The 25,455-nt window shown below is 41.3% G+C and overlaps 1 protein-coding gene across 4 annotated transcripts in view; it reads right to left on the bottom strand.

Annotated features, from left to right (window-relative positions):
* Positions 1–6,602: 6,602 nt before the first annotated feature.
* UNC50 (unc-50 inner nuclear membrane RNA binding protein) overlaps positions 6,603–25,455 on the bottom strand; it is a 19,575-nt gene continuing 722 nt past the window's right edge. For 2 of the 4 annotated variants that reach the window (XM_023761502.1, XM_006097728.3), the window contains exons 2-6: positions 24,617–24,897; positions 23,809–23,929; positions 9,223–9,362; positions 9,033–9,134; positions 6,603–6,941 (exon numbers count right to left, since the gene is read on the bottom strand). In XM_023761502.1, coding sequence (XP_023617270.1) covers positions 6,805–6,941; positions 9,033–9,134; positions 9,223–9,362; positions 23,809–23,929; positions 24,617–24,893 — 777 coding nt within the window. In that variant the 5' untranslated portion in view covers positions 24,894–24,897 and the 3' untranslated portion in view covers positions 6,603–6,804. The remainder of the gene's footprint in view (positions 6,942–9,032; positions 9,135–9,222; positions 9,363–23,808; positions 23,930–24,616; positions 24,898–25,455) is intronic. The other 2 variants (XM_023761500.1, XM_023761501.1) reach the window with 2 other exon arrangements.

The raw sequence follows: 25,455 nt of genomic DNA, 5'->3' as shown, positions 1-25,455 counted from the left end.
ACCTAAGCTGTCCTCCAGTTTTAACTTGACTCAAACATTTTACAGCTACGACAGCCTGTTAATATGACTTGTACTACTTAGGTATTATACTAATACATAAGAGTTGTACATATTGTTACATTCCTTAAATTTGAGAAAAAATGTTAAATTTTATGAAGGGGGTACTTTTGAGATTCATTTATTTTACTATTATAGACCCTCTTTTATAGATTATCAGGGATTATATATAAATATATAAATATACATAAAATGTTATGGAGTTAATTTATTAGAAACACTTAAGAAGTACATATTTTTGTGCAGTAAATTTTTGAATCGATACTTTTTTTGAAAACCAATTACCTTGCTTTTTTAAGTTTTCTGTATTTTCCTTTGGAAAAGCAAACATAAGTTAATGCCATTTTTCAAATGCACTGCCATTTCTGAGTGATTCTAGATTGATTTCCTAACAGAAGTACTTTTTGACAGTAGCCACCCCGCCCCACCTTACCTGCAGTTTGGCTTTCCATGGTTTCAGTTACCCTTAGTCAACTGTGGTCCAAAAATATTAAATGAAAAGTTCCAGAAATAAACAATTCATAAGTGTTAAATGTGCGCCGTTCTGAGTGGTGTGATGAAATCTCACGCCGGCCCTCTCCGGCCCACCTGGGACGTGAATTACCCTCTGTCCAGTTTCTGCACCTCACTTCATGTCGCCACGCAGGCATTGTATCATCTTGCCTCACAAGAAGGAGGGTGAGTACAGTACAATAAGATACTGAGTTGGACCACATTCACATAACTTTCCTTACAGTATATTGTTATAATTGTTCTTTTATTAGTTATTTTGAACCTCCTCCTGTGCCTGATTTATAAATTTTATCATAGGTACGTATGTACAGGAAAAAACATAGTATATATAGGGTTTGGTACTAGCCGTGGTTTCAGACATCCACTGGGGGTCTTGGAACATATCCCCTATGGATAAGGAGGGGACTACTGTAATTGCTGATCTTGAGCAAAATATTTTCAAAGTTTGTCATTCCTTAAAGCCAAGATTTTTAAACCAATGTCCTTTTTGAGGCTTATTTTACTATATTGTGTATGGTGTATAGCCACAAAAAAAATCAGTCTGATAATTTTAATGTACAGGGATGATGCCTTCAACCCAAATTATCATGGATTTAGCTCATTACATTTCCTCTGATGTGTAAGATGATGAACTCTTTTTGATTTTGTCTTTATTCTGTGAATTAGATGCATTATCTCTTTTCTTGTTGATCCTTATATATCTGCACTCATGAGTTTTGACAAAATGTTTTCTATATAATGCTATTGTGTGTCATAACTGGTTTAATATTAAAGAAAAACAAAATTGTGATACTGGTTTTTGATGAAAGGTATTGTAGCAGTTGTATGTTTTTCCAAAATGATGTTTCCTATTGTATTAGAACTTATAAGTAAATTCATATCCAAAGCGTATTATTCTTAAACATGCAGTTGCAAATTCTGAAACACTATAACAAAAATATTACCAGCCTTAGCAATCAGTGATCTTTACAAAGGTATTTTACTTTTAACATTTTCTGAATTATCAACATCAGTTCCCAGCCAGTAGGTGGCAGCCTTTGGGGATGGATCCTGAGCTTTCAGAGGAGTCATTGCGGGCTTGGGCGGCGGGCACTGCCCAGAGCCTGCAGGAGCGCGCCTGGTCCCCCAGTGAGCTGCGCAGTTCTGAAGTGGCGAAGGCTGGGAAGCACTGGTAGAGTAGTTTCCATTGCTCCGTATTGGAATAATGTTTAGTTACTTTTCTCTATTAAAAAGTCATGTTGCCCATGATTTTTATGTCAAACTACAGTTAAATTTTTTTTGTGACTTTTACTTTTTCATTTAAAAAATTTTACTATTGATTTTCTATAGGCAGATTTCATTTGAAAATACCGTTTCATGATAAAATTTGGCACTAGCTTTACATAATTACTGCTATAACATTATCAGGAGGTGACAATCTAGAGGTAAGTTTAGAAGCCCCTCGTTCCCTGCTGCCTAAGAAGCCAACTCTGGTTGCAGGGAAAAAGCCTCTGAAGACCCCGAGGGGAGTTATTGTCGCCCCTGCTACTCGGGGGGCGTCAGCCTTCACACGGAGCCTTTTCCTGCTCACTTTCCTCCAGGACTAGCTCACCCCTCCTGCTCCTTAGAATACTCCCAGACAAATCTTCCATCTTTCACGGCCTCTCTGGTGCACCCTCCCCATGAATGGGTTACCAGTGCCGACAGCAGTGCCTGGCACATGGCAGGTGCAGGCAGTGTCTGGATGAGGGACCAGCTGTTTCAGCCCCTTCTTTCTCAACTCCCTTCACCTACTGTCCTTGCCACACATTTACGTACACACTCAGCTCTGGAGTTTTTGATCGTTTATGGGGAGTGCATATGTGTGTGCATGTGTTTCTCTGACCAAATTCAAGCTCCTGAGGGCAAACCTGAAACTCGTACTTCTTACCTGTGCTCTGCTGCAGCAGGTGCTCCTAGTCTCATTTATTTCAAATATGTTTTCAAATATGTTTTCATTGATTTCAGAGGGAGGGAGAGAGAAACATTAATGATGAGAGAGAATCATTGATCGGCTGCCTCCTGCATGCTCCACACTGGGGATCGAGCCCACAACCCAGGCATTTGCCCTGACCAGAATTGAACCGTGACCTTCTGGTTCATAGGTCAACGCTCAACCACTAAGCCGTGCCTGCTGGGCCTGTCTCATTTTTAGTTGCTCTCTCCTTTCCCCGAGCTCTACACTAGACAGAAGCAGCCATGCTTTCCTCAAGCAGGAAGTGATAGCGGGAGTCCTAAGAGTTGTGTTAATGACTGAGGGGTTGGGACAAATCAGAGGTGAAGAGCCCTGGAACGCAAAGTCAATTATTGACCTTGAGAGGACACTGAACCACTTTTAGTGAGGGGGGGGGGGGGGGGGGAAGCATCAGATGGTGAGAGCACTGACATAAAGAAAGAAGGCATGGATTTGGCATCTGGTGTGTATTTCACTGAACTACTCACACTCTAGAGCTGTGCTGTCCCAAACAGTGGCTACTAGACCCATGTTGGTTCTTTAAATCAACATCCATTCGGCTCCTCCCTTACTCTAGCTACAGTGACGTGCTCCATAGCCACCTGTGGCAGGTGGCCACGGGGTGGGCAGCACAGGCCCCGAACATTTCCTTCACTGCAGAAGCTTCTGTTGCCAGCACTGTGTTGAGCTCGCTAATAGGAACATTGTAGAAACCAGGATGAGTTTTGTTAATTAGGTTAAAAGTAGACATGCAGAATGTATCACAGAGCAAATGATTATTTTGGGTAAGAAGGGGTCGAGGACCTATTTCTAGCTTTCTAAGAGCCAAGATTTCTGTGTTCTTTGTCCTACTTCTCAGTGTTCTTTACAGCATGCCCTGTACCATACTCTGTAGACAAAAAGAGCAATGGTGTGAAGCCGTGAGATTAAAAGCTTTGGCAGAAGTGAATGCAGTGGGTTATTTAGCACACAGACACGTCTATTACAGACAAGTACATGTATATTAACTCAACCATTGGCGATGTCTTTGAACAAAGATATGGCTTTTCAGAGCAATGGTTGCACCATTAAATAATCAGGTGTCATTATTAATCACATTATTTATCATGTGAGCCCTTTAAGCAGTTTTCTCAGGCTAATAGCCGAAGTTAGAGATTCAAAACAGGAGGAGGCAGCATTTGCTGGTTTAAGGTGGAAGCCACATAAGGAGAAATGCAGATGGCCTTAAGCTGAGAGGCCTCCCCTGACAGCCCAGGCAAAGGGACCTGCATGGCCCCAGGCACCGAACACAGCCAACACCTGACCAGGTGGGCAGGTGGGTTCTCCTCTGCCTTCCCGACACCTTGATTCCAGCCTGAGACCGAGCAGAGCATCAGTCCAGCTGCCTGAACTTCTGAGAGATACGCAATGAGTTTCTAAATTTGTGGTGATGGGTTATGTAGCAATGAAAGATGAATACAGTATTTAAAAGGTGAAGAGGGGAAATCTTCATACAGATTCCCTCTAGTATGGTGGTATTTTCGGCAAATGCATGAGTAAAATCTTACTAGGAAATCCTACACCTGGGCTTCATCTGGGATTTCTATGCCAGAGATCTGTCTTCATTGGAAATTTGTTGACAAAAACTTGTAGCATCTTAGTAGTGCGTCTAAAGCAGCGGTTCTCAACCTGTGGGTCGCGACCCCTTTGGGGGTCAAACGACCCTTTCATAGGGGTCGCCAAAATACATCCTGCATATCAGATATTTATATTACGATTCATAACTAGCAAAATTACAGTTATGAAGTAGCAACGAAAATAATTTTATGGTTGGGGTCACCACATGAACTGTATTAAAAGGTCATGGCATTACGAAGGTTGAGAACCACTGTTCTAAAGGAACTGCTAGTAGAAAGAATCCAACAGTGTATAAGGAATCTTTCTCCTAGAAAAAGTATTACCTTATGCCGATTTAGTCTGCTCTGAGCCTGTCAGTGTATTATTTAAGAATGAACAGTGGTATTTTAAATAAGATACTAAATTAGGAGGAAAGATCCTCTGCTTTTATGTAGAGACCGTATGATCAATCTACTTTTATTGGAGTACTTTTTTTTAAACCAAAACTTATTGTCTAAGCACAGATCAAATCCTATAGTGCCAACCAAATTTTTGTACTTGGCAAATATTTTCCAAAATATCTCTGCTTCCAAGCTATTAATTGCTAGTGACGTTTTTTATTTTGGTTTGTCCATTAATTGTTGTGCTTATTTTTAGTATAATGCTATACTTACCCTTGATGTAAGTAAAATAAAACTAAAGGAAAAAAAAATGAGAGGCTAACACTGTCAGAGGTCAGAAATTGGGGTCATAAACATATCTTAGTGTTTTGAGGGAACTTATATATCACATCTTTCTTTTATAGAAAACTTTTCCAAACTATGTAGCAGTATTATAGTGTAAAAGTTTGTTGTAAATTTTAATCTTAACAGATATATGCCATAACTAGTATGCTTTCTTTAATGCATGTGGATATACAATACTGACAAGACTATTACCACAGTATATTTTTTTTAAAAAGAGGATTTGTTACTATGTCCGTATCATCAATATCTATATATAAGCCCTTCTCACCGGAAACGGTCCCCTCACCAGTGTGGGCAATAAGTAAGTCACTTTCAAAGGGACGGGGGCAGGAACAACCTGGCACTCCCCAGTGCATTTGAGTTCAGAATTTATGAGACACCATTCAAGACAATAAACAGAGTGTGTTGAATGGACTGTACTTTGTGCTATTATTTCCAGTGTTGTCACTGTTGCAGTAAAAATGTAAAGTCTGTGCTAAAATTAGGTCTGTTTGCTGTGGGGAGTCCTCAGATGTTAGGGAAGCTATTGCATGTGCCCCTTGCTGCTAGCACTTCCTTGGTTTAGCAGCTAGGAAACTGTCCTGGAATCAGGTTCGGTACTCAAGTGTGAGTAGCATTTCATGATTTATTTGCAATGCTCAGTGTTTGCTGAAATGGGATGAAAACATCTTTTGAATACATTTTCTGAGCCTTAAAAATGGTGATATCGCCAGTACTGTAAGATGCACTGCCAGCAGATTTGATACTCTTCATTAAGTATAGACAGTAGTGTTTTTTAACACTCCGGTGTGGGGTGAATTTCCCGCCAAAATATAATATGGCTCTGTCAAACTAAAGTGTTTTCTCGTTGGGAACACTGCGGGAGAGGTGGTGTGCGCATCCGGGGAAGTTTCCGGAAGTACCCTCGGAGAAGCTGCCTGAGGAATTCGTTTCCCAAGTTGTACTCACTTTTTTTTCTCCTTAATGTATTGTACATATTCCTTACAAGGTCGTCATTGGTTGAATGGGTAATACCTGTAGTAATATTTTAGGTACCTGTTAAATTTTCAAAGGAAGATTATTTTCAAATTTGCTGCTATAAGTTAATAACTGGTCCTGTTGACTGTGCCTTTCATCCCTGTTTGTGCCACACCGTTCATGTATATTTGAAAATAAAAATGTTTAAAAATCCATGCTGAATTCAAGATTCCCTCTAATAAAAAAATAGGTAAGACTTCATGAAGCAAATTTTATTGGTTTTTAACACTGATATAATAATATATTTGAACTATTTTCAATTAGAAAACAGCAGTGGATCCTCTATGTGGGTTTTAGAAAATCTTGAAAGAAAACCTTGGTGTTGAGACAGTGGTTCTCGGTGTGGCAGATACGCATACATTATGTGCTCTACTCAGCTCCCAAATTAAGAGCAGCCATCATGGGCCTCCTCACTCTAAGAAGTGTGTTTTTTAGCAGAGAAAATGCTCTTAAAGATATTTAGGGCCTGAAGGTTAGACTAAGATCATATACCCTACCCTACATAAATGTTTAAAATACAGCCCAGTAGTAAATGGAGGCTGAGTAAGTACCTTGTAACAGTGGGGGAAGGGGAGCATATGATTATGTTCTTCAAAAAGAAGCTCTTTCAAAAAGGATTCATATTGAAAGTTTTGCCTAATTTCCTCATGCCTTTCATACTTTGTATATGATTTTGTGTGCAAATATTAGAAAACACATGCTTTAGTTTAAAAATATTTATTATAGAAATGTACATTTAATTAGTTTTAAGGAATGTATGACAATAGTGTTAACATATATTTCCTCAAATTCACAAACTTTACACCTTCAGGATATCTACAATAAGAGTTTATTTACAAGTTTCATAAGAAATCACTTCACCAATACTGTTGACACAGTTAAGAGGTAACAGTCTCACTTTTTTCACTTCACTCTGTACTTGTAGAAAGAACACAGTGTGTGGGTGAAGTTCCATCCTAGTGCTAGTGACAGCCCGTACAGCAGAACGAGAGGAGCAAATGGATAGAGAAGAATTACTGTATTTTTCAAAAATGGCAATGCTGGAAAAGAAAGAAATCCAAATTCACTTTTTAAATAAGGTAATGTGACTAATAAATGAACATCCTGAAAGACAGCTCGTCACAACACGGGCCAAAGAGGAACACTTATTTCATTCAGTCAATAACATGAAGCTATGTAGCCAGAACCTTCCTAAATCTTGCTGTGTTCTGTGTTGCCTCCTTCCTCATGCTGGGAAGAAACCCAGAAGGGAGGTTATTTTTTAGCACAAAGGCTGAGCAAGAAGCAAGTCCAGGACTAAGACAGATTGAGAACGCAGGATAAACATCACAAATGTTAATGAAATTGGTGGTGAGTTTAAACCCGTGACAGCTTCAGAAACCTCTAAGAGTCCATCTTAAACAGCGGTTCTCAACCTGTGGGTCGCGACCCCTTTGGGTCGCCTAAGACCATTGGAAAACACATATATAATTACATATTGTTTCTGTGATTAATCACTATGCTTTAATTATGTTCAATTTGTAACAATGAAATTGGGGGTCACCACAACATGAGGAACTGTATTAAAGGGTTGTGGCATTAGGAAGGTTGAGAACCACTGATCTTTAAGTACCAGAGATAGATAATATAATAGGAAAAACAATTTCCAGCTATTTTATTTTCCAATGTAGAAGGTGAGGTCTCCACTAGCGTCCCAAAGAGCTGAAACTCAAACATCAAATCTGTGCCCAAATCCATGTTTGTTTCTTGCCTTTCCTACCCCATGCATTCTTACCTAAATACCTCATACAGGAAGCCCAAAATTGTAACTGACCTATACTCAAAGAAGCTGTCCTAAACTATAGGGAGTTACCATAAGAGTGATAAAAAATCCACTGCGAGCCTGGCCGGCATGGCTCTGGTTGAGCGGCAACCTATGAACCAGGAGGTCATGGTTCTATTCCTGGTCAGGGCACATGCCCAGCTGCGGGCTCAATCTCCAGGGTGGGGTGTTCAGGAGGCAGCCAATCAATGATTCTCATCATTGATGTTTCTCTCACCTTCTCCCTCTCCCTCTGAAAAATATATATATGTATATATATTTTAAATCCACTTAGAGAAGCCACAGTGCTGCAGCATGCCAATCACAATATGACATATCACAGGCCTCTCCCCTGAACTGGAGAAAGGATTCCCAATACCTCAAACAAGGTATTACAATTTGAGGTATTTGGCTCTATTTAATGGAGATCATGTCTTAAAGGAAAACTAACATAAATATTTTCTCATATTAAGAAAAATGAACTGATAGCAGGATTTAACAATACTTGCAAACATATCCTCAGGTCAGAGTTGGGCCTGATTTTCTGGAATCATCTACAGACCATATCTATAATAATCTATAATAATAAAAGCATAACATGCTAATTAGACCGAACAGCCGAACAACCTTCCGAATGAAGCTGGGGCTGCAGCCCCGGGATCGAGGCAGCCACCTTGCTGTGAGGGAGGGATCGAGGCAGCTGCCGCAACTGCGAAGGCCTACTCTTCCACGAATTTCATGCATTGGGCCTCTAGTAGTGATTATAAAAATGGAAAACAAGGCACTCAAGTTCATATGCCCATTCATCTGACCAACCTTTTCCTCTCTAACCTACCATTGGTAACTCAAATCTGAAAGCCTGGAGAAAAAGGAAACTGGTTCTGGGTTTCTGTAGGTAACGTGGAGATAACCAATATGCTTTAACATGGTTCCTTGAAATGACAGAATTTGTTACAAACCAACTATGCCACTTTTGAGATGTGTGACTATGGACATGTTAACTTAATCTCTCTGTGCTTTGTTTCCTCATTTGAAAAATGGGGCTAAGTAAACCTATCTATAATAATAAAAGCATAATATGCTAATAAGACCGGTTGTCCTCCGGACGACCTTCAGGACGAACCGTGGCTGTGAGGGCTAAGCTCCTTGCACAAATACTGTGCATCGGGCCTCTAGTATTATATAATTATGAAGATTAAATGACATAATTCATATAAAGTTCTTGAGACAGTGCCTACAAAGGCTCCATAAAAGTAAGCTAATTTTATTACTGTTACAACTTCCCCCTCTCTGTTATGTTTTCAGTCAACCAAAAAAATTAGTTACTTACCACTGTATCCCAGGAAGGTTATATAGATGTAATAGCCAATAGCAATCAACCAGAAGGTATTTCCGACCAAATATCCAATAAATGTGTCTGTTAGGATGACATCTGCCAAAGAGATACAGACAATGACTCTCTTTTCATTGCACACTATGAAGACATTTAAAAAATATTTTGAGAAGTAACTGCTACTTACGGTTGATGAAAAACAGTTGGATGAAATGCAGAATGACTAGGAGAGGATAAAAAGCATTCAAATGCACATCAAAGGCATAGCCCCACTCCACATCATAGTCTCTGCTCTGCCGTTTCACTAAATACTTGTTAGAGATAAACCTGAAGAGCAAAATTAAAATTTCTGTTATAATACAACAAAAATTCTATAAGTGTTTACTGACTAGCTTCTATGTACCAAGCATTATTTCATACACTAGAAATACAGCAATAAATATAACTCAAAAATCTCTGCCCTCAATCTAGGGGGAGTAAACTGACAATAGAATGTTAAGTGTATGTTAGATGGTACTATGGAATGAAACAGTAACCCTGCTGGGTACTCAACTGGTTGGAGCATTGTCCCATACAACAGAAAGCTGCAGGTTTGATTCCCTATTGGTGCACATACCTAGGTTACAGGTTCAATCCCCAGTCGGGGTGCATACAGGAGGCAACTGATCAATGTTTCTCTCCCTTTCTTTAAAAATTAATGAAAACATGTCCTCAGGGAGGAAGGAAAGTGGAAAGGAGGGAGAGGAAGGAAGGGAATGATGGAGAATACAGAGTTGAAATGCAGTGTTAGATAGGATGGTCACAAGAAAGTAACATCTGGGTGACGACCCAAGGCAGTGATGGGAATTACCTGGAGCAGAGCATTTCAGGCAGCGAGGCCAACACAGATGTGGAGGAGATTGAGTACAGAGGAGGTGGCAGGGTGCCTGGTATGTCTGAGGAGTGGGTGAGGAGACCACTGTGCCAGGAACAAGCAAGCAGTGTTGCAGGAAATGAAACCAGAAAAGAAATGGGGAGCCGGATCTTACAGAATCCCTGACCATTTTAAGACCCAGTATTTTACTCTGGGTGAAATGAGAGATCACTATTTCCCAGGAGAGAGACACTGTTTTGACCAGGTTCCTCTAGCTGCCACTCTGAAAACAGACTACAGGGACAAGAATGGAAGTGGAGACACCAGTTGAGAGGCTACTGTGAGAGAGGTAAACAGTAGTAGCAGTGCAAGTGGGGCCATGTGGTACATACTATAGTTAGATGGCGGCACCAATAGGATTGTAGGTGCTGGATGTGGAGTATGGGGGGGAAAATGTCAAGGATGACTGATTTTTGCCTTAAACATGTGGAAGGTCAAGCTGATATTGACTGAGGTGGGGCAGGAAGGAGAGTGCAAGAGATTGAATTTGGACCTATTGTGTGCAAGATGCCTATTAGTATGGATTAAGAAATATATGGTAGGACCATAACCCAGGCACTCTAGCAAGGCGGGCCAAGACTGTCAGATCCACGTCTCCTTGGCTTGTCCACAGGTCTCCCAGTGGCCTGCCTCAGCTACCGTGCTTCCAGCTGGCCTGACAAGGTGACCCCAGCACTGTTTGCTCCTGTAACTTCCCGTGGCTCACACACGCTCTCGCTGTAGTTCCCACTCTATGGCTAGCCCCTGGGACTTGCACAGACCATGCCAGCTACAGCTCCAACCAGCCTGCCAAGGCAGTCCTGGTGTGGACCTCCTTGTGGCAAACACCCACTACAACTCAAGCTCCCAGCCCTAGTGTGGCTTGCCTCTGGGACGCCCCTTGAGCTGTGGGGAGTCCCAGAGGTAACTCCAACCAACTCGCCAAGGCAACCCTGGTGCAGTTTGAGCCTTGATCTCTCTACAGCAAGCATGTCAAACTGCATGTGGCGCACAATGAATATTTTTCTGGCCCAGCCAGTATAAAGGTATGTAAGAAACATTTTAATAAAAATTTCATGACTTGCCCTAGCTGGCTTGGCTCAGTGGATAGAGCGTCAGCCTACGGACCGATGGGTCCCAGGTTCGATTCCAGCCAAGGGCACATGCCTGGGTTGCGGGCTCGATCCCCAGTAGGGGGTGTGCAGGAGGCAGCCGATCAATGATTCTCTCTCATCATTGATGTTTCTCTCTCTCTCTCTCCTTCTCCCTTCCTCTCTGAAATCAATAAAGAAATATTTAAAAAAAAATTTCATGACTTAATTTTTACAACATCCTGTTATAATTATTAATAACTACAACGTTCGCTAATGACTGATTACTATAATTGTGTTGCACTCATTTCCCTTACACGCCTTATGTGCAGGCACACCATTTCTCTACACTAATACTAGCAGCTGATTTCCACGTCATTAGTCTTGGACTGACTTGTTTGGTGTGCGCAACAGGAAATATTTTGCTTTTGGAGGACAAGGAAAGTAGGTTTATTTGCGTTATGCTTATTAATTTGTGCAGTTATTCAGTGTTTGGTAAGTTAATGTTCAAGAAAAAATATTAATTTTTATTAAAATGTTCTATTATGTCTCTATTGAAATAAACCCACATTTCTATGAAAATAGAAGCTTTTGTTTTTTTGTGGCCCACATAAACTTAAACCTTGTTTATTTGGCTTGTGTTAGCCTTTGAGTTTTGACATGCTTGCCCGACAGCACATGCACGCTCCAGTGCCAGCTGCCCCGCGAAAGACACAAACCCATAGAAACAAAGAGAAAGAACCAAAATAAGACAAAAAATAGGTTCTAAACAGAAGACCAGAATTAGAAGTAAATGAAATGGGGAAAAGCTACTAGATAAAGACTTAAAAAAAACACTGATTAAGGATACCCACCAAACTCAGAATAATAGATTAACTCAGTGAAAACATCAGCAAAGAGATAGAAGATATAAAATAAAACCAATGAGAATTGAACAGTAACTGAAATGAAAAATACACTAGAGGGAATCAAGAGCAGATTAGTTGATGAAAAAAAAAAATTAGTCGGTGAGCTGGAAGACATTGAAGTGGAAATCACCCAATGAACTAGCAAACAGAAAAAAGGAAACAAACAGCCAACGCTCAAGTTGGCAGAGTAGGTCAACTCTGAACTTGTCTCCTCCCAAGATCACACCAAAATTACAACTAAATTATAGAACAACCATTGAGAACCAATTCAAGTGTAGCTGAACAGAACTGGCATAATTAACGATATAGAGGCAGCTACATGAAGACCGTAGGAGGGGCAAATACTTGGATGGGGCAGGTCCCACACCCACAGTGTGGCAATTATGAAACGGCAGGGATATGTCAGCTGTGGAGGTGCGAGGAGTCTCAGCCCCACACTGGACCCGCAAGACCAGCACATCCAGTGCCAGGAAGAGGAGTCCCTATAATATCTGGTTGTGCAAACCAGCTGGGATTGTGTTCAAAGACAAAGGGCTGCTAGACACTAGGCATTGCTCTTAAAGGGACCATGCTCAGATTCACTCACAAACTTACATACTCTTTAAGCTAGTGAAGGGGCTGCAACTCAGAACAGTTCCAGAAACATACCGGGAAGAACTGAATTTAACTTCAGAGTAAGGGCTGGAGTGGCAGGGGTCAGGACAACTTACACCAGGGATGGAAGCCCTGGCTGGCACCACTGTTCCTCGGTTCATCTCTCCTCCCACCCAACCAGTTCTGCATATGTGGGCACCAACTCTTTCCATAAACTAACATTGTTTCCTCGTCCTGATCATTCCGTAAGACCCCACTCAACTTGCTCGCCAGGCTCTTGCCTCTTCAGAGGGCTCCTCTACATAAGCAGCCCGCTTTGGCTTGCACTGCAGACTTTCCTTCAAACCTCACACAAGTGATGGCTGTCCTAGGCTTGCGCTGCAGACTTTCCCAAAGCTCCGTAAACCCCAAACAAGCAGCAGCTGGGACCTTGCTGTGCATTGTAGCTCTTCCCAAGCGGCCCCAAGCCCAGTAACTTACATTCTAACTCCCATCAGGTGGCCCCAAGCCTGGGATAAGTGGAGGCAAGACTTGGCCTGTAATGTAGCACAGTGGGGCCTTGACTCACGAGTGTCCCGACTAACGACTAACGAGTTTTTTGAGACACCAGCTGTCTCTCAGACGATTTTTTGCATTGAGTTGATAGAGTAATTTGAGTTAACGAGCTCCTTAATGAGCTCGGGCTCGGTCTCGGAACGAATTAAACTCGTAAGTCAAGGCCCCACTGTAGTTCCAATTAAAAGGCCACAAGATAGGCACAAGCCTCAGTTTGCAGTATAGACTCTCCCAAGCACCTTCAAGCCCAGCACAATCAACCAACCAACCAGAACCGCAGGTCACTTTACAGCTCCTAACAAGAGTCATCGAGCCTAGTGGTGGCTCCACTTGGCCTGCACCAGAATCCCTCCCCAAAGTTCCAGCCCCAACAAACCTGGTAGATGGCGTCAGACCACACCAGAGTGCCACCTAACCAGTTCACAAAAGGTACACCCAAAGAGCAGCCTTGGCTGGCACCACAGTTCTGCTAAAGCAACAGTCCGATCTGTGGGGTTAGTAACTTGTCTGCTGTAGTCACATCCAGCCCTCACAGTCAGCCAGCCAGAGATGGCCAACACCAATACATGGTGGTGGTGTAGCAGCAACTACAACAGGAGGGCACACCCAACCCACACAGGTGACCAGAAAGACTGCAGAACTGTGCCGAGAGGACACTTTCTACGTAAGGCCACTCTGTCAAGACCAGGAGACATAGCGTTTCTACCTAACACACAGCAATACACACAGAGGTCAGTCAAATGAGGAGACAGACAAACATGTCCCAAATAAAAGAGCAGAGCAAAACTCCAGAAGAACTAAATGAAATGACGATAAGCAACCTACCGGATGCAGAGTTCAAAACACTGGTTATAACAATTTGCAATGAACTTGAGAGAAGAACAGATGATCTCAGGGAAAACTTCAGCATAGATACAGAAACATAAAAAGGAAAATGGAAAACTGAAACAAGAACCAACCAGAATTGAAGAATACAGTAACTGCAGAAGAATACACTGGAGGGAATCAACATCAGGTTAAAGCAGAGGACTGAATCAGTGATATGGAAGACAATGTAGTCAAAAAATACCCAATCAGTATAGCAAAAAAAGGAAAAAAGAATTTTAAAAAATGAGGATAGCTTAAGGGATCTCTGGGACAACATTAAGGCCACCAATATTCACACCATAAGAGTTCCAGAAGGAGAATACAGGAAAAAAATGGATTGGAAACCTGTTGAAGAAATAATGGAAATCTTCACTAATCTGGAAAAGGAAATATACATACAAGTCCAGAAAGTGCAGAGTTTCAAACAAGATAAACCCAAAGAGGCCCACATCAAGACATATCATAATTAAAATGCTAAAGGCTAAAAACAGAAAATCTTAAACATAGCAAGAGAAAAGCAGTCAGTTATGTACAAGGGAGCCCCGCCCCCACCATAAGACTATCAGCTGATATCTTACCAGGAATTCGGCAGGCAAAAAAGGATCAACACAAAACAATCAATGTGATGGAAGACCAAAACCTACTACAAGATTACTCTAACCAGCAGGGTATCATTTAGAACTGAAGGAGCACAGTATCCCAGATAAGATAGGCTAAAGGAGCTCACCACACAATACCAGTATTACAAGAAATATTAAAGGGACTTCTTTAAGATAAAAGACCAGCCCTGGCTGGTTTGGCTCCGTGGATAGAGCACTGGCCTGCGGACTAAGGGTCCCAGGTTCAATTCCCGGTCAGGGCACATGCCTGGGTGTGGGCTCACTCCCCAGTGTGGGGCGTGCAGGAGGAAGCAAATCAATGATTCTCATCATCATTGATGTTTCTATCTCTCCCCCTCTCTCTGAAATCAATAAAAATTAAAAAACAAAAAAGGCCAACAGTTAAAACTGTGGATCAAGCAAGCTAGTACAAAGGTTAAAAGACAAAGTAGGAATTTCAACAATAAATTGAACACACATGCAAAAGAAGAAAAAAGTAATGACAAAACAAACATGGGGGTTGTAAAAATTGTAGTGATTATCAGAATTAAGTGATAATCAAACTGAAATAGACTGCTATAACTATAACTAGGTATATGGTTAACCACAAACCAAATATCTACAAGAGATGTATGCAAAATAAAGAGAAAGGATTCCAAACACAACACTATAGAAAATCATCAACATACTTCTTGAAGAGAGTAGGAAAGGACCAGAGATCAGTTGTTTTCTGAATAATATACCTACCAAATTACTTTAAAAAAATGACAATATTGACAGACATAAAGGGAGAGATTGACAGTATTACAATAATAGTAGGGGACTTTCACACTTTACTGACTTCAATATATAGATCATCCAGACAAAATAATCAACAAGAAAATAGTGGCCTTGGAGCGCCTCTGCCTCAGCTCAGAGTAATGCCGTAAGCACCACAAGCCCTGCAACCCTACCACCAGAAGTCAGGGGTGGAAAATGAACTGTTAGCCAGGGAGGAGATTGTAACTTCCAAGGTCAGGGTACTGCTAGAACCAAGGGATAGATGGAGACTGAAAAAGCTGTGGATCTGTGGGTGAGCCAGGAGTGCCTGTGGTGGAGACGAACCAATCCTCCCACCTGGGAAGTTTGCACTGATGTAGGCCATGCAGCAGAACTCAAGGCCAGTAGAGGGGACTGGAGGACACCCCCTGCATTGAGTCTGAGGGACCCTTTATTTCCTGGAGGACCTCTTGGCAGGGAGCAGGATGGGAAGGAGACAGTAGGACCCAGGAAGGAGGGTCAGCCCTGCCCACCTAAAGTGCATCTGCAGAACGGCTGCTTCTGATCCGCCTTGCAGTGACCCGACTATGGGCCGCAAATGTGTATGCTGCAGCTGACTGGTAGTGCAGGAGACTCAGATATTTGATTGGAACCTAATGCTGAAAGTTTGGAGTGCCAAAAAGGGCTGACTCTTTTTTAATCAATTTTTTTGTTGTGGTTGATTTTGCTTTTATCCCACCTTGCTTGAGATGGCAGCCAGGGGGTGCCCTGCCAGCAAGCCAGGCAGAACTGAGGCACTGAAGGAGAGGAAGTGCCTGCCCACTCTCCTACTATCTAGAGCAGCCGTGGGCAAACAACAGCCCGCGGGCCGGATCCGGCCCGTTTGAAATGAATAAAACTAAAAAAAAAAAAGACCGTACCCTTTTATGTAATGATGTTTACTTTGAATTTATATTAGTTCACACAACCACTCCATCCATGCTTTTGTTCCGGCCCTCCAGTCCAGTTTAAGAACCCATTGTGGCCCTCGAGTCAAAAAGTTTGCCCACCCCTGATCTAGAGGCACTATACCCAGCACAAGTCTGCTCAAACCATCCTGGCCAACACCATGGTAGCCCCGCAGAGTACAGTTCCATGGGGGGAAGAGATAACTCAGAACAGGGGTATTCAACTGTGAGACCCCAGCCAGACCCAGCCTCTGGGCTATGGCTTTCCCACTGATGGACTACGTGGGGCTCTGCCTATCAGGCTTCAGTCAGGTTGCCAAGGACCAGGCAGAGACCATGACTCACACCTGTCTGTACCAGAGAAATTCCTGGGTGGCCCAGCATCAATAGACCAAGTGGCGAGACTCAACAATATCAGAGCAAAATCCAGCATGCTCCACACACAGCAGATCCAAGGGTATTTTTTTTCTTTCTCTTCTTTTTTCTTTCATATCTCTTGTTTCTTTCCTTTTATTATTTTGTTCCTCTTTCTCTGTTCCTTTTTTATATTGTTCTTTTTAACTTTTCTTCTTTTCCATTTATTCTTTTCCTATTCTAAATTTTAGTGTATTCATTATTACTTTTTAAAATAATAATTATTTCATTTATTTGTGTTTTCCTTTCTTTTTAATTCATAGTCTACCAAATTACTTTCAATGTAAATGGACTAAATTCTTTTCCTTCTTTGCTTCCACATCCTCTTTTGGTTCTTTTTTTTTTTTTTACACCCTCTAATTCTTTGCTCTCATGTCTTTTAGTATTCGTTTTATTTTTACTTTACAGCTATCTTTTTATTTTACTTTTTAGCCTTTCTTGTTGTTTGTTTTGCTTTTCGAGTTGTTTTCTATTTGGTCTTGCTTTGTTCTCTCACCACCTATATAACACCTGTAGCTAGGGTTGAGCCTTACTGCAAGTTGGAGGAAATCCCATCCACAAACAGGAAATCAACAAATGAGACCAAATTACAATAAGAGCCCAAATAACACATACGAGGGGGACACTGCTAGACTATCCAGCTCTGGAAATCAAAGAGACTGCACCACTGGGTCCAACAGGGCACTTTCTACATAAGGCCATCCCATGAAGACTGGGAGGCATAGTAGCTCTGATAGAAACAAACACAAAGAGACAGCTAAAATTGGGAGACAAAAATAAACCACCAAATGAAAGAAAAGGAGGAATCTCCAAAAAAGAAAAGAAAAAAGAATTAAATGAAATGGAGGTGAACAACTTATCAAACACAGTTCAAAGTAATGGTTATAAAAGATGCTTAAGGAACTTAGAATTTCAAGGAACTTAGTGGGAACCAAAAAAGCATAAAAAAGGAAAATGAAACCACAAACAAGAAATAGTCAGACATGAAGAATACTATATCTGACATTAGGAATACACAGGAGAGAACTAAAGGTGAATTGGATGAAGCAGAGGATTGAATCAGTGATTTGGAAAACAAGGTAGAAATAAACACACAATTACAGATCAAACAGAAAAATAAGTTAAAAAGCAGGATAGCTTAAGGGAACTTTCGGACAACATGAAATGTAACAACATTTGCATCATAGGGATATGAGAAGGAGAAGAATGTGAGGAACAGAGAAATAATGACACAAAACTTCCCTGACTTGGTGAAGGAAAAAGTCACACAAGTTTAGGAGACAAAGAGAGTCTCAATCAAGATGAACCCAAAGAGACCCACAGCTACACACATAATTAAAATGGCAAACATTAAAGACAAAAAAAAAAAAAGTAAAGGCAGCAACAGAGAGACAGAAAGTAACACAGGAGGGAGTTCCCATTAGACAGCCAGCTGATTTCTCAACAGTAACACTTAAGGTCAGAAGGATATGGCATGAAGTATTCAAAATAATTAATAGGAAGGGCCAGAATCCAAAACTACTCTACTCAGCAAGGCCATCAGTTAAAATTGAAGATGAAATAAAGACATCCCCAGACCAAAAAAAAAAAAAAAAAAAAAAAAAAAAAGGCTAAAGGAGTTTATCATCACCAACCCAGAATTGCAACAAATGCTAAAGAGACTGGTGTAAGAAGAAGAAATAGAGAAACACAGCCATATCATTAAAATGTCCATACTACCCAAGGCAGTCTACAGATTCAATGCAATCCCTATTAAAATACCAATAGCATAGTTCACAGAGCTTGAACAAATACTCCAAAAATTTATATGGAATCAAAAAAGACCCCGAATAGCTGCAGCAATTTTGAGAAAGAAAAACAAAGTTGGAGGAATCACAATACCAGATTTCAAGTTATACTACAGCAGTGGTTCTCAACCTTCTGGCCCTTTAAATACAGTTCCTCCTGTTGTGACCCAACCATAAAGTTATTTTCGTTGCTACTTCATAACTGTAATGTTGCTACTGTTATGAATCGTAATGTAAATATCTGATATGCAGGATGGTCTTAGGCAACCCCTGTGACCTAAGGGGTCGCGACCCACAGGTTGAGAACTGCTGTACTAGAGAGCCACTGTAATCAAAACAGCCTAGTACTGGCAGAAAAACAGGCATATAGGTCAGTGGAACAGAACAGAGAACCCAGAAATTGACCCAAGCTGTTACGCTCAATTAATATTTGACAAAGGAGGCAACAGCATACAATGGAGTCAAAAGGGTCTCTTTGATAAATGGTGTTGGGAAAATAGGACAGATATGTGCAAAACAAACAAACAAAACAAAACAAAAAACTAGACCACCAACTTACACCATACACAAGAATAAACTCAAAATGGATAAAAGGCTTAAATGTAAGTTGTGAAATCATAAAAATCCTACAAGAAACCACAGGCAGCAAAATCTCAGACATCTCTCGTAGCAATATGTTTACAGATGTATTCCTAAGGCAAAGGAAACTAAGGAAAAAAATAAACAAACGGGACTACATCAAAATAAGAAGCTTCTGCACAGCAAAAGAAACCACCAACAAAATGAAAAGAGAGCCTACTGTATGGGAGAACATATTTGGCAATGATACATCTGATAAAGGATTAATATAAAAAACATATAGGGAACTCATACAACTTAACAAAAGGAAGACAAATAATCCAATTAAAAAATGGGCAAAGGACCTAAATAGACACTTCTCCAAAGAGGACATATGAAAAAACTAGAGGCCCAATGCACAAAATTTGTGCAAGAGTAGGCCACTGCAACCCTGGCTGCCTTGGCCCTCACAGCCCCGGCTTCGTCTGGAAGGTCATCCAGACAGTTGTTCCACTGTTCGGCCATTTGGTCAATTTGCATACTGAGCTTTTATTATTTAGACTAGAGGCCCAGTGCATGAAATTCGTGCACTGGAGGGGGGGAGGGGTGTGTGTCCCTCAGCCCAGCCTGCACCCTTTCCAATATGGGACACTTCGGAGGATGTACGACTGACATCCCTCTCACAATCCGGAAACACCGGCTCCCAACTGCTCGCCTGCCTGCCTGCCTGCCTGATTGCCCCTAACCACTTCTGTGTGCCAGCCTGATTGATGCCTAACTGCTCCCCTGCCAGCCCGAATGCCCCTAACTGCCCTCCACTGCTGGCCTGGTTGCCCCCAACTGCCCTCCCCTGCCAGCCTGATCGCCCACAAAACTGCCCTCCCCTGCCGGCCATCTTGTGACGATGTGGGGGAGGCCATCTAATGATGACATGGGGGCGGCCATCTTGTGATGATGTGAGGGCGGGAGGGCCACCTAGGCTTTTATTAGTATAGATGCTCAAAGTCACTAATCATCTGAGAGATGCAAATCAAAATAACAATGAGGTACCATTCTCACACCTGTCAGAATAGCTACCATCAACAAATCAACAAATAACAAGTGTGGAGAGGATGTGGAGAAAAGGGAACCCTAGTACACTGCTGGTGGGAATGCAGACTGGTGCAGCCACTGTGGAAAACAGTATGGAGTTTTCTCAAAAAATTAAACATGGAACTGCCATTTGACCCATTGATTCACTTCTAGGAATATATCCTAATAAACCTGAGACACCAAACAGAAAGAATGTATGCACCCCTATGTTCATAGCAGCACAATTTCCCTATATTCATAGCAGCACAATTTACAATAGCTAAGATCTAGAAACAGCCCAAGTGTCCATCAGTAGAGGAGTGGATAAACAAGCTGTGGTACATTTATACCATGGAATACTATGCAGCTGTAAAAAAGAATCCCTTACTCTTTGGGAAGGACCTGGAGAGTATTACACTAAGTGAAATAAGTCAGTCAGAGAAAGACAAGTATCACATGATCTCACTCATATGTGGGATCTAATGAACAAAATAAACTGATGAACTGAGTGGATCCAGAGATATAAAAGCATGAAACAGATTATAGAATCTCAGAGGGAAGGCGGGGGATGATGGGTGGGTGGGAAGACCACTGAAATAACTTGTATGCATATATGCATAACCCATGGAAATAGACAACAGGTTGGTGAAAGCCTGGGGCGAGGTGCAGGGGGGCAGGCTAGAAGGGGTCAATGGGGGAAAAGAGAGGGCATATGTAATACTTTCAACAATATACATAAATTAAAAAAAAAAAATAAAACAGTATGGAAATTCCTCAAAAAATTAAGAATAAAGTTACCATATGACCCAGCAACCCCTCTTCTGGGTATCTACCTGAAAATTTTGAAAACATATATGCACCCCTATGTTCACTGGAGCATTACTGATGGTGGCCAAGACATGGAAACAACTAAAGTGCCTTTAGCTAAGTGACTGGAAAAAGATGTGTTACATATATACAATAGAATACTACTAAGCCATAAGACAGGATGAAATAGTGCCATTTGCAACGTGGATGGATCTTGAGAATATCATGCTAAGTAAAATAAGCCATTCAGAAAAAGAACTATATGAGTTCACTCATATGTGGGATATAAATTGAAAGTTAACAAATGAACAAATAAGAAAAACAAATAAAAACTCAGACACAGACAACAGTATCGTGGTTACCAGAGGGAAGGAGAGTGGGGGAACAGAAATGGTAAAGTGGGCCAAATATGTGATGACAGAAGATGATTTGACTTTGGGTGGTGGACACACAATGCAATATATAAATCATGTATCACAGAAATGTACTTGAAAATTATATGATCTTATTAAGTAATGTCATCCCAGTAAATTTAATTAAAAAAGAGGACCCAAATAAAATTATAAATGAAAGAGGAGTGACACCCAACACCACAGAAATACAAAGGATTATAAGGAAATACTACAAACAATTGTATGCCAACAAATTGGACAACCTGGAAGAAATGGATAAAGTCTTAGAAACACACAATCTTCCAAAACTAAGTCAAGAAGAACCAGAAAATGTGAATAAACCAATAACTATTAACAAAATTGAAACAGTATTAATAGAAACTCCCAACAACAAAAGCACGGAACCAGGTGGCTTCACAGGTGAATTTTAGCCATCATTCAATACCTATCCTTCTCAAACTATTCTAAGAAATTAAAGAGGAAGGCTCCTAAGCTCATTTTAAAAGCCGGCATTATCTTGATACTCAAACCAGAGAAAGACATTACAAAAAAAGAAAATTATAAGCCAATATCCTTGATGAACATAGATACAAAAATCAATATTAGCAAACCAAATTCAACAATACATTAAAAAGATCATATCGTACACCAGGATCAACTAGGATTTATTCCCAAGATGGAAGGCTAGTTCAATATCCACAAATCAGTTAACATGATGCACCACATAAACAAAACAAAGGATAAAAATCACATGATCATATCAATAAATTCAGAAAAAGCATTTGACAAAATCTAGCATCCATTTATGATAGAAGCTCTCAGCAAAGTGGAACATACCTCAACATAATGAAGGCCATATATGACAAATCACAGCCAACATCATACTCAATGGGCAAAAATTAAAAACGTTTCCCTTAATATCAGGAACAAGACAGGGATGTCCGCTTTCACCATTTACTTTCAACAGGGTACTGCAAGTCCTAGTCACAGTAATAAAACAAGAAATAAAGGGCACCCAAATAGGAAAGGAAGAAGAAATTAATAATGGAAGAAGTAAATAATCTGTCATTATTTGCAGATCACAAATCTTCATAGTCATTCAGTGTCACCCTATACTCTCAGACCTAGTATGCTGTCCACATTTCTATGTTTTTCCAGTTGGTACTAGAAATCATTGATCCCATCACTCCCCAAACACTTCCTCATGTTGGTTCCTGTGGGATGACCACAATTATCATTTCTTATTTGTAGCTCCTCACACCATTCACAAGATAATGTAGGTTGTCAAAAACATACCAAGTCATTTTAACTTACAATATCATTCAGAGTCATACCAAAGGTACTAAACTCCAGGATGACTTGGTTTCTGTGGCCCTCCAGTCAGTGCATTCATGCAGAATGCCTGCTACAAACTATTCCTTTGAAAGAGTATTTATTTATAAAATAAATAAATTTTATTTTTCCATTTACCATATTCTCCATGGATATTCTGACAATAAATATGTGACTTACATTAGCAGCATTACTTTTAGGCCAGATTTTAGAATTTTAGAATAACAACTTATTGACTATCTAGCACATACAACATCTCTACTGTACTAGTCAGAAGTTATAAAGGAAAATAAAAGGTTGGTATCTTTACAGGTTTTACAGATTCAGAATTTAGCTTAAGAGTATTGAGAACTACCATTTATTGAGCACTTATTATAAGCCAGGTGCTTTTCCTATCACAATCTTCTCAAATATCTTACAAAATAGATAATTCCATTTTACAAAAGAGGAGTCTGGGACTAAGAGTTACATAGTAAATGACTGAGCTGGCATTTGAACCCAGATCTCTCCGTGACTAAAATGCTCCATACTGGTTTCTCTGATACACACTGATCACCAGCCCTACTCAACCACAGGCCCACTTCAAAGCTCAACCACCACATCCATTCCCTTCACACAGAAGCCCTGTATCTGTGATGACAATGAAAAACCAAACACCAGATTTACATTCAGTACACTTGTTGTTAACTAAACCTAGACAAAGTCAGACTGAGAACCCTTCGAATAACATTTCTGTGTGTGTGTTTCTCCCTCAGTAGGAAAGAATCAAAAATTTAATGAGAAAAAAATCATTTTTTTCAAGTGTGCTACATTTAATACCAAAAACTAAAAGTAACATCACCTTCTAGATCTTATACATTTAGTGGTGACCCACTGACAAATGAAGCAGAAAAATAAGCCATCATCCAGACAACTTTTGGCTAACTACATAATACTTTTGCAAAATCAGGAATTTTGTCAGTATGATATAATCATCAATTCACTTATTTGCTGCATGCACTTTGACAATATAGACCATACTTTAGAGTATTTTCTGATACAGGTAGACACAAGAGGCAGGTCGCACCAATCTTGGTAGTCAAAATGGAGGCTCTCAGTTCACCTATCTTGTTTCCCTTTTCATCGGCTACTGTACCTGTGAAGCAAGGCCTAAAGGAAGCCCTATAGCAGTATCTGATGAATCCAAGGTATGGTACTTACCACATTAGAGTTGAGATGAGAAGACCAACACCCACACAATCTATGAACACAACCCAAAGGAGCAGCTTTATCATCTTAAAAAATCCCATGTCCAGCACAAAGCCAAATCCTACAGTGGACACTGAAAGAAAGATTTACAAGATTCATCAGGCACTTTGCAAGGTTCTGGGGATACTGGACACAGCCCCTGCACCTCCAGATGCCCTCCGTCCAGTGGGAGAGAGACATGAAAACAAAACCCCCAAGATGTGTGCTATGGGATTAAGAAATGCAGACCAACGTGGAGCATGGAAGGGCCACTGAGCTATCTCGCTTACCAAGAAGGACCTCGTCTGTCTGTGCTTCACCAGGGTGGCCCAGCTTCTCAGTTAAAGGTGAGAAAAACCTCACACTTCAACACCCTAAAGACGTTCCCTACACTACCGAAGAACTTAAAAGTAGTTTCTCAAGTTCCTAGCAGTGTTTCTACAACTCCCCCTCTGCATTTCCCTGATGGTGAACAGCAATTTACAACCTTGACGTTCCTTCCTGTTCACAGTAAGTTTGCCTTTGGGGACGGAGGTATTTGTCACAGTGGTTAGGAGGCACCGAGAGCCTCTGTTCCTCCGCTTTTTCATGTTCCCAGGTAACGGCTTACTCTGGCAACGGCTTGGGCCCTTTAGAACCAGGAAGAATACAGAAAAGAGGCAGTAGCTTTAAAGGAACCCAAATTCCGACCCACAACAGTTTACAACAAAAGAGTCCCCAAAGGGCAAGTCCGAGCACACGCTCAATTTGTCTTTTCAACTGCAGACCAGCGCACACTTACCGCACAGCCAGACACTTAGCAGCACCAAGAAAGCCGGGTCGTCTCTCGCCCACTGATCCTTGGTCTGCTTTCGGTAATGAAAGTTCCTATAGACCCTCTGCGGGGAAGTGAACAGGTAGAGCATCTGCCAGCCAGCAAACTCGAAGTCCATTTGCCGGAAACGGAAAAGCCTTCTCAGGTATTTGTAGCGCTTCGCCCCCGCCGTGTGTCTCGCTGCATCCCTGGAATTCAGGGCTCCGTTCCCCTGCAGCGGGGAGCTCGCTGAACTTGGTAACATCTTCCTGGGGGGTAAAACCTTTTACTAGGAACAGGAAGGACTCCTCTTCCGAGACATGCAGGAGGGGGGTCGCCTGACACTTCTGCCCCACTCCTTCCTTGGGAAGGGACAGCTGGCATAGTGGCCAGGGGCAGCACCACACCATGCTGAACCATCACAGTAACGCCTAACACCTATAGGGGCCATATCTCAATCTGAGAGAGAGAGAGAGAGAGAGAGAGAGAGAAAGAGAGACAGAGAGAGAGAGAGACAGAAAGAGACAGAGAGACAGAGAGAGAGAGAGAGAGAGAAAGAGAGACAGAGAGAGAGAGAGACAGAAAGAGACAGAGAGACAGAGAGAGAGAGAGAGAGAGAGACACAGAAAGAGAGACAGAGACAGAGAGAGAGACAGAGAGAGAGAGAGAGAGAGAGCGCGCTCAAATTCCGTGCTCCTAGGTGCCCGCCTCTACGTAAATGACCTAATCGCACAGGTGGTCCATCAAAGCATTACCAGTTCCCTAGAAGGTGATTTAAAAATAAAGCAAAACTAAAACCCAGTGTTTCGCTCCACGAAGAGTTCATC

This window comes from Myotis lucifugus, unplaced genomic scaffold, assembly GCF_000147115.1.
Source record: "Myotis lucifugus unplaced genomic scaffold, Myoluc2.0 scaffold_210, whole genome shotgun sequence".
NCBI classification, from domain to species: Eukaryota; Metazoa; Chordata; class Mammalia; order Chiroptera; family Vespertilionidae; genus Myotis; species Myotis lucifugus.
Note: the sequence above shows the minus strand (reverse complement) of the source record. Positions and strands in the feature narration are given on the sequence as shown.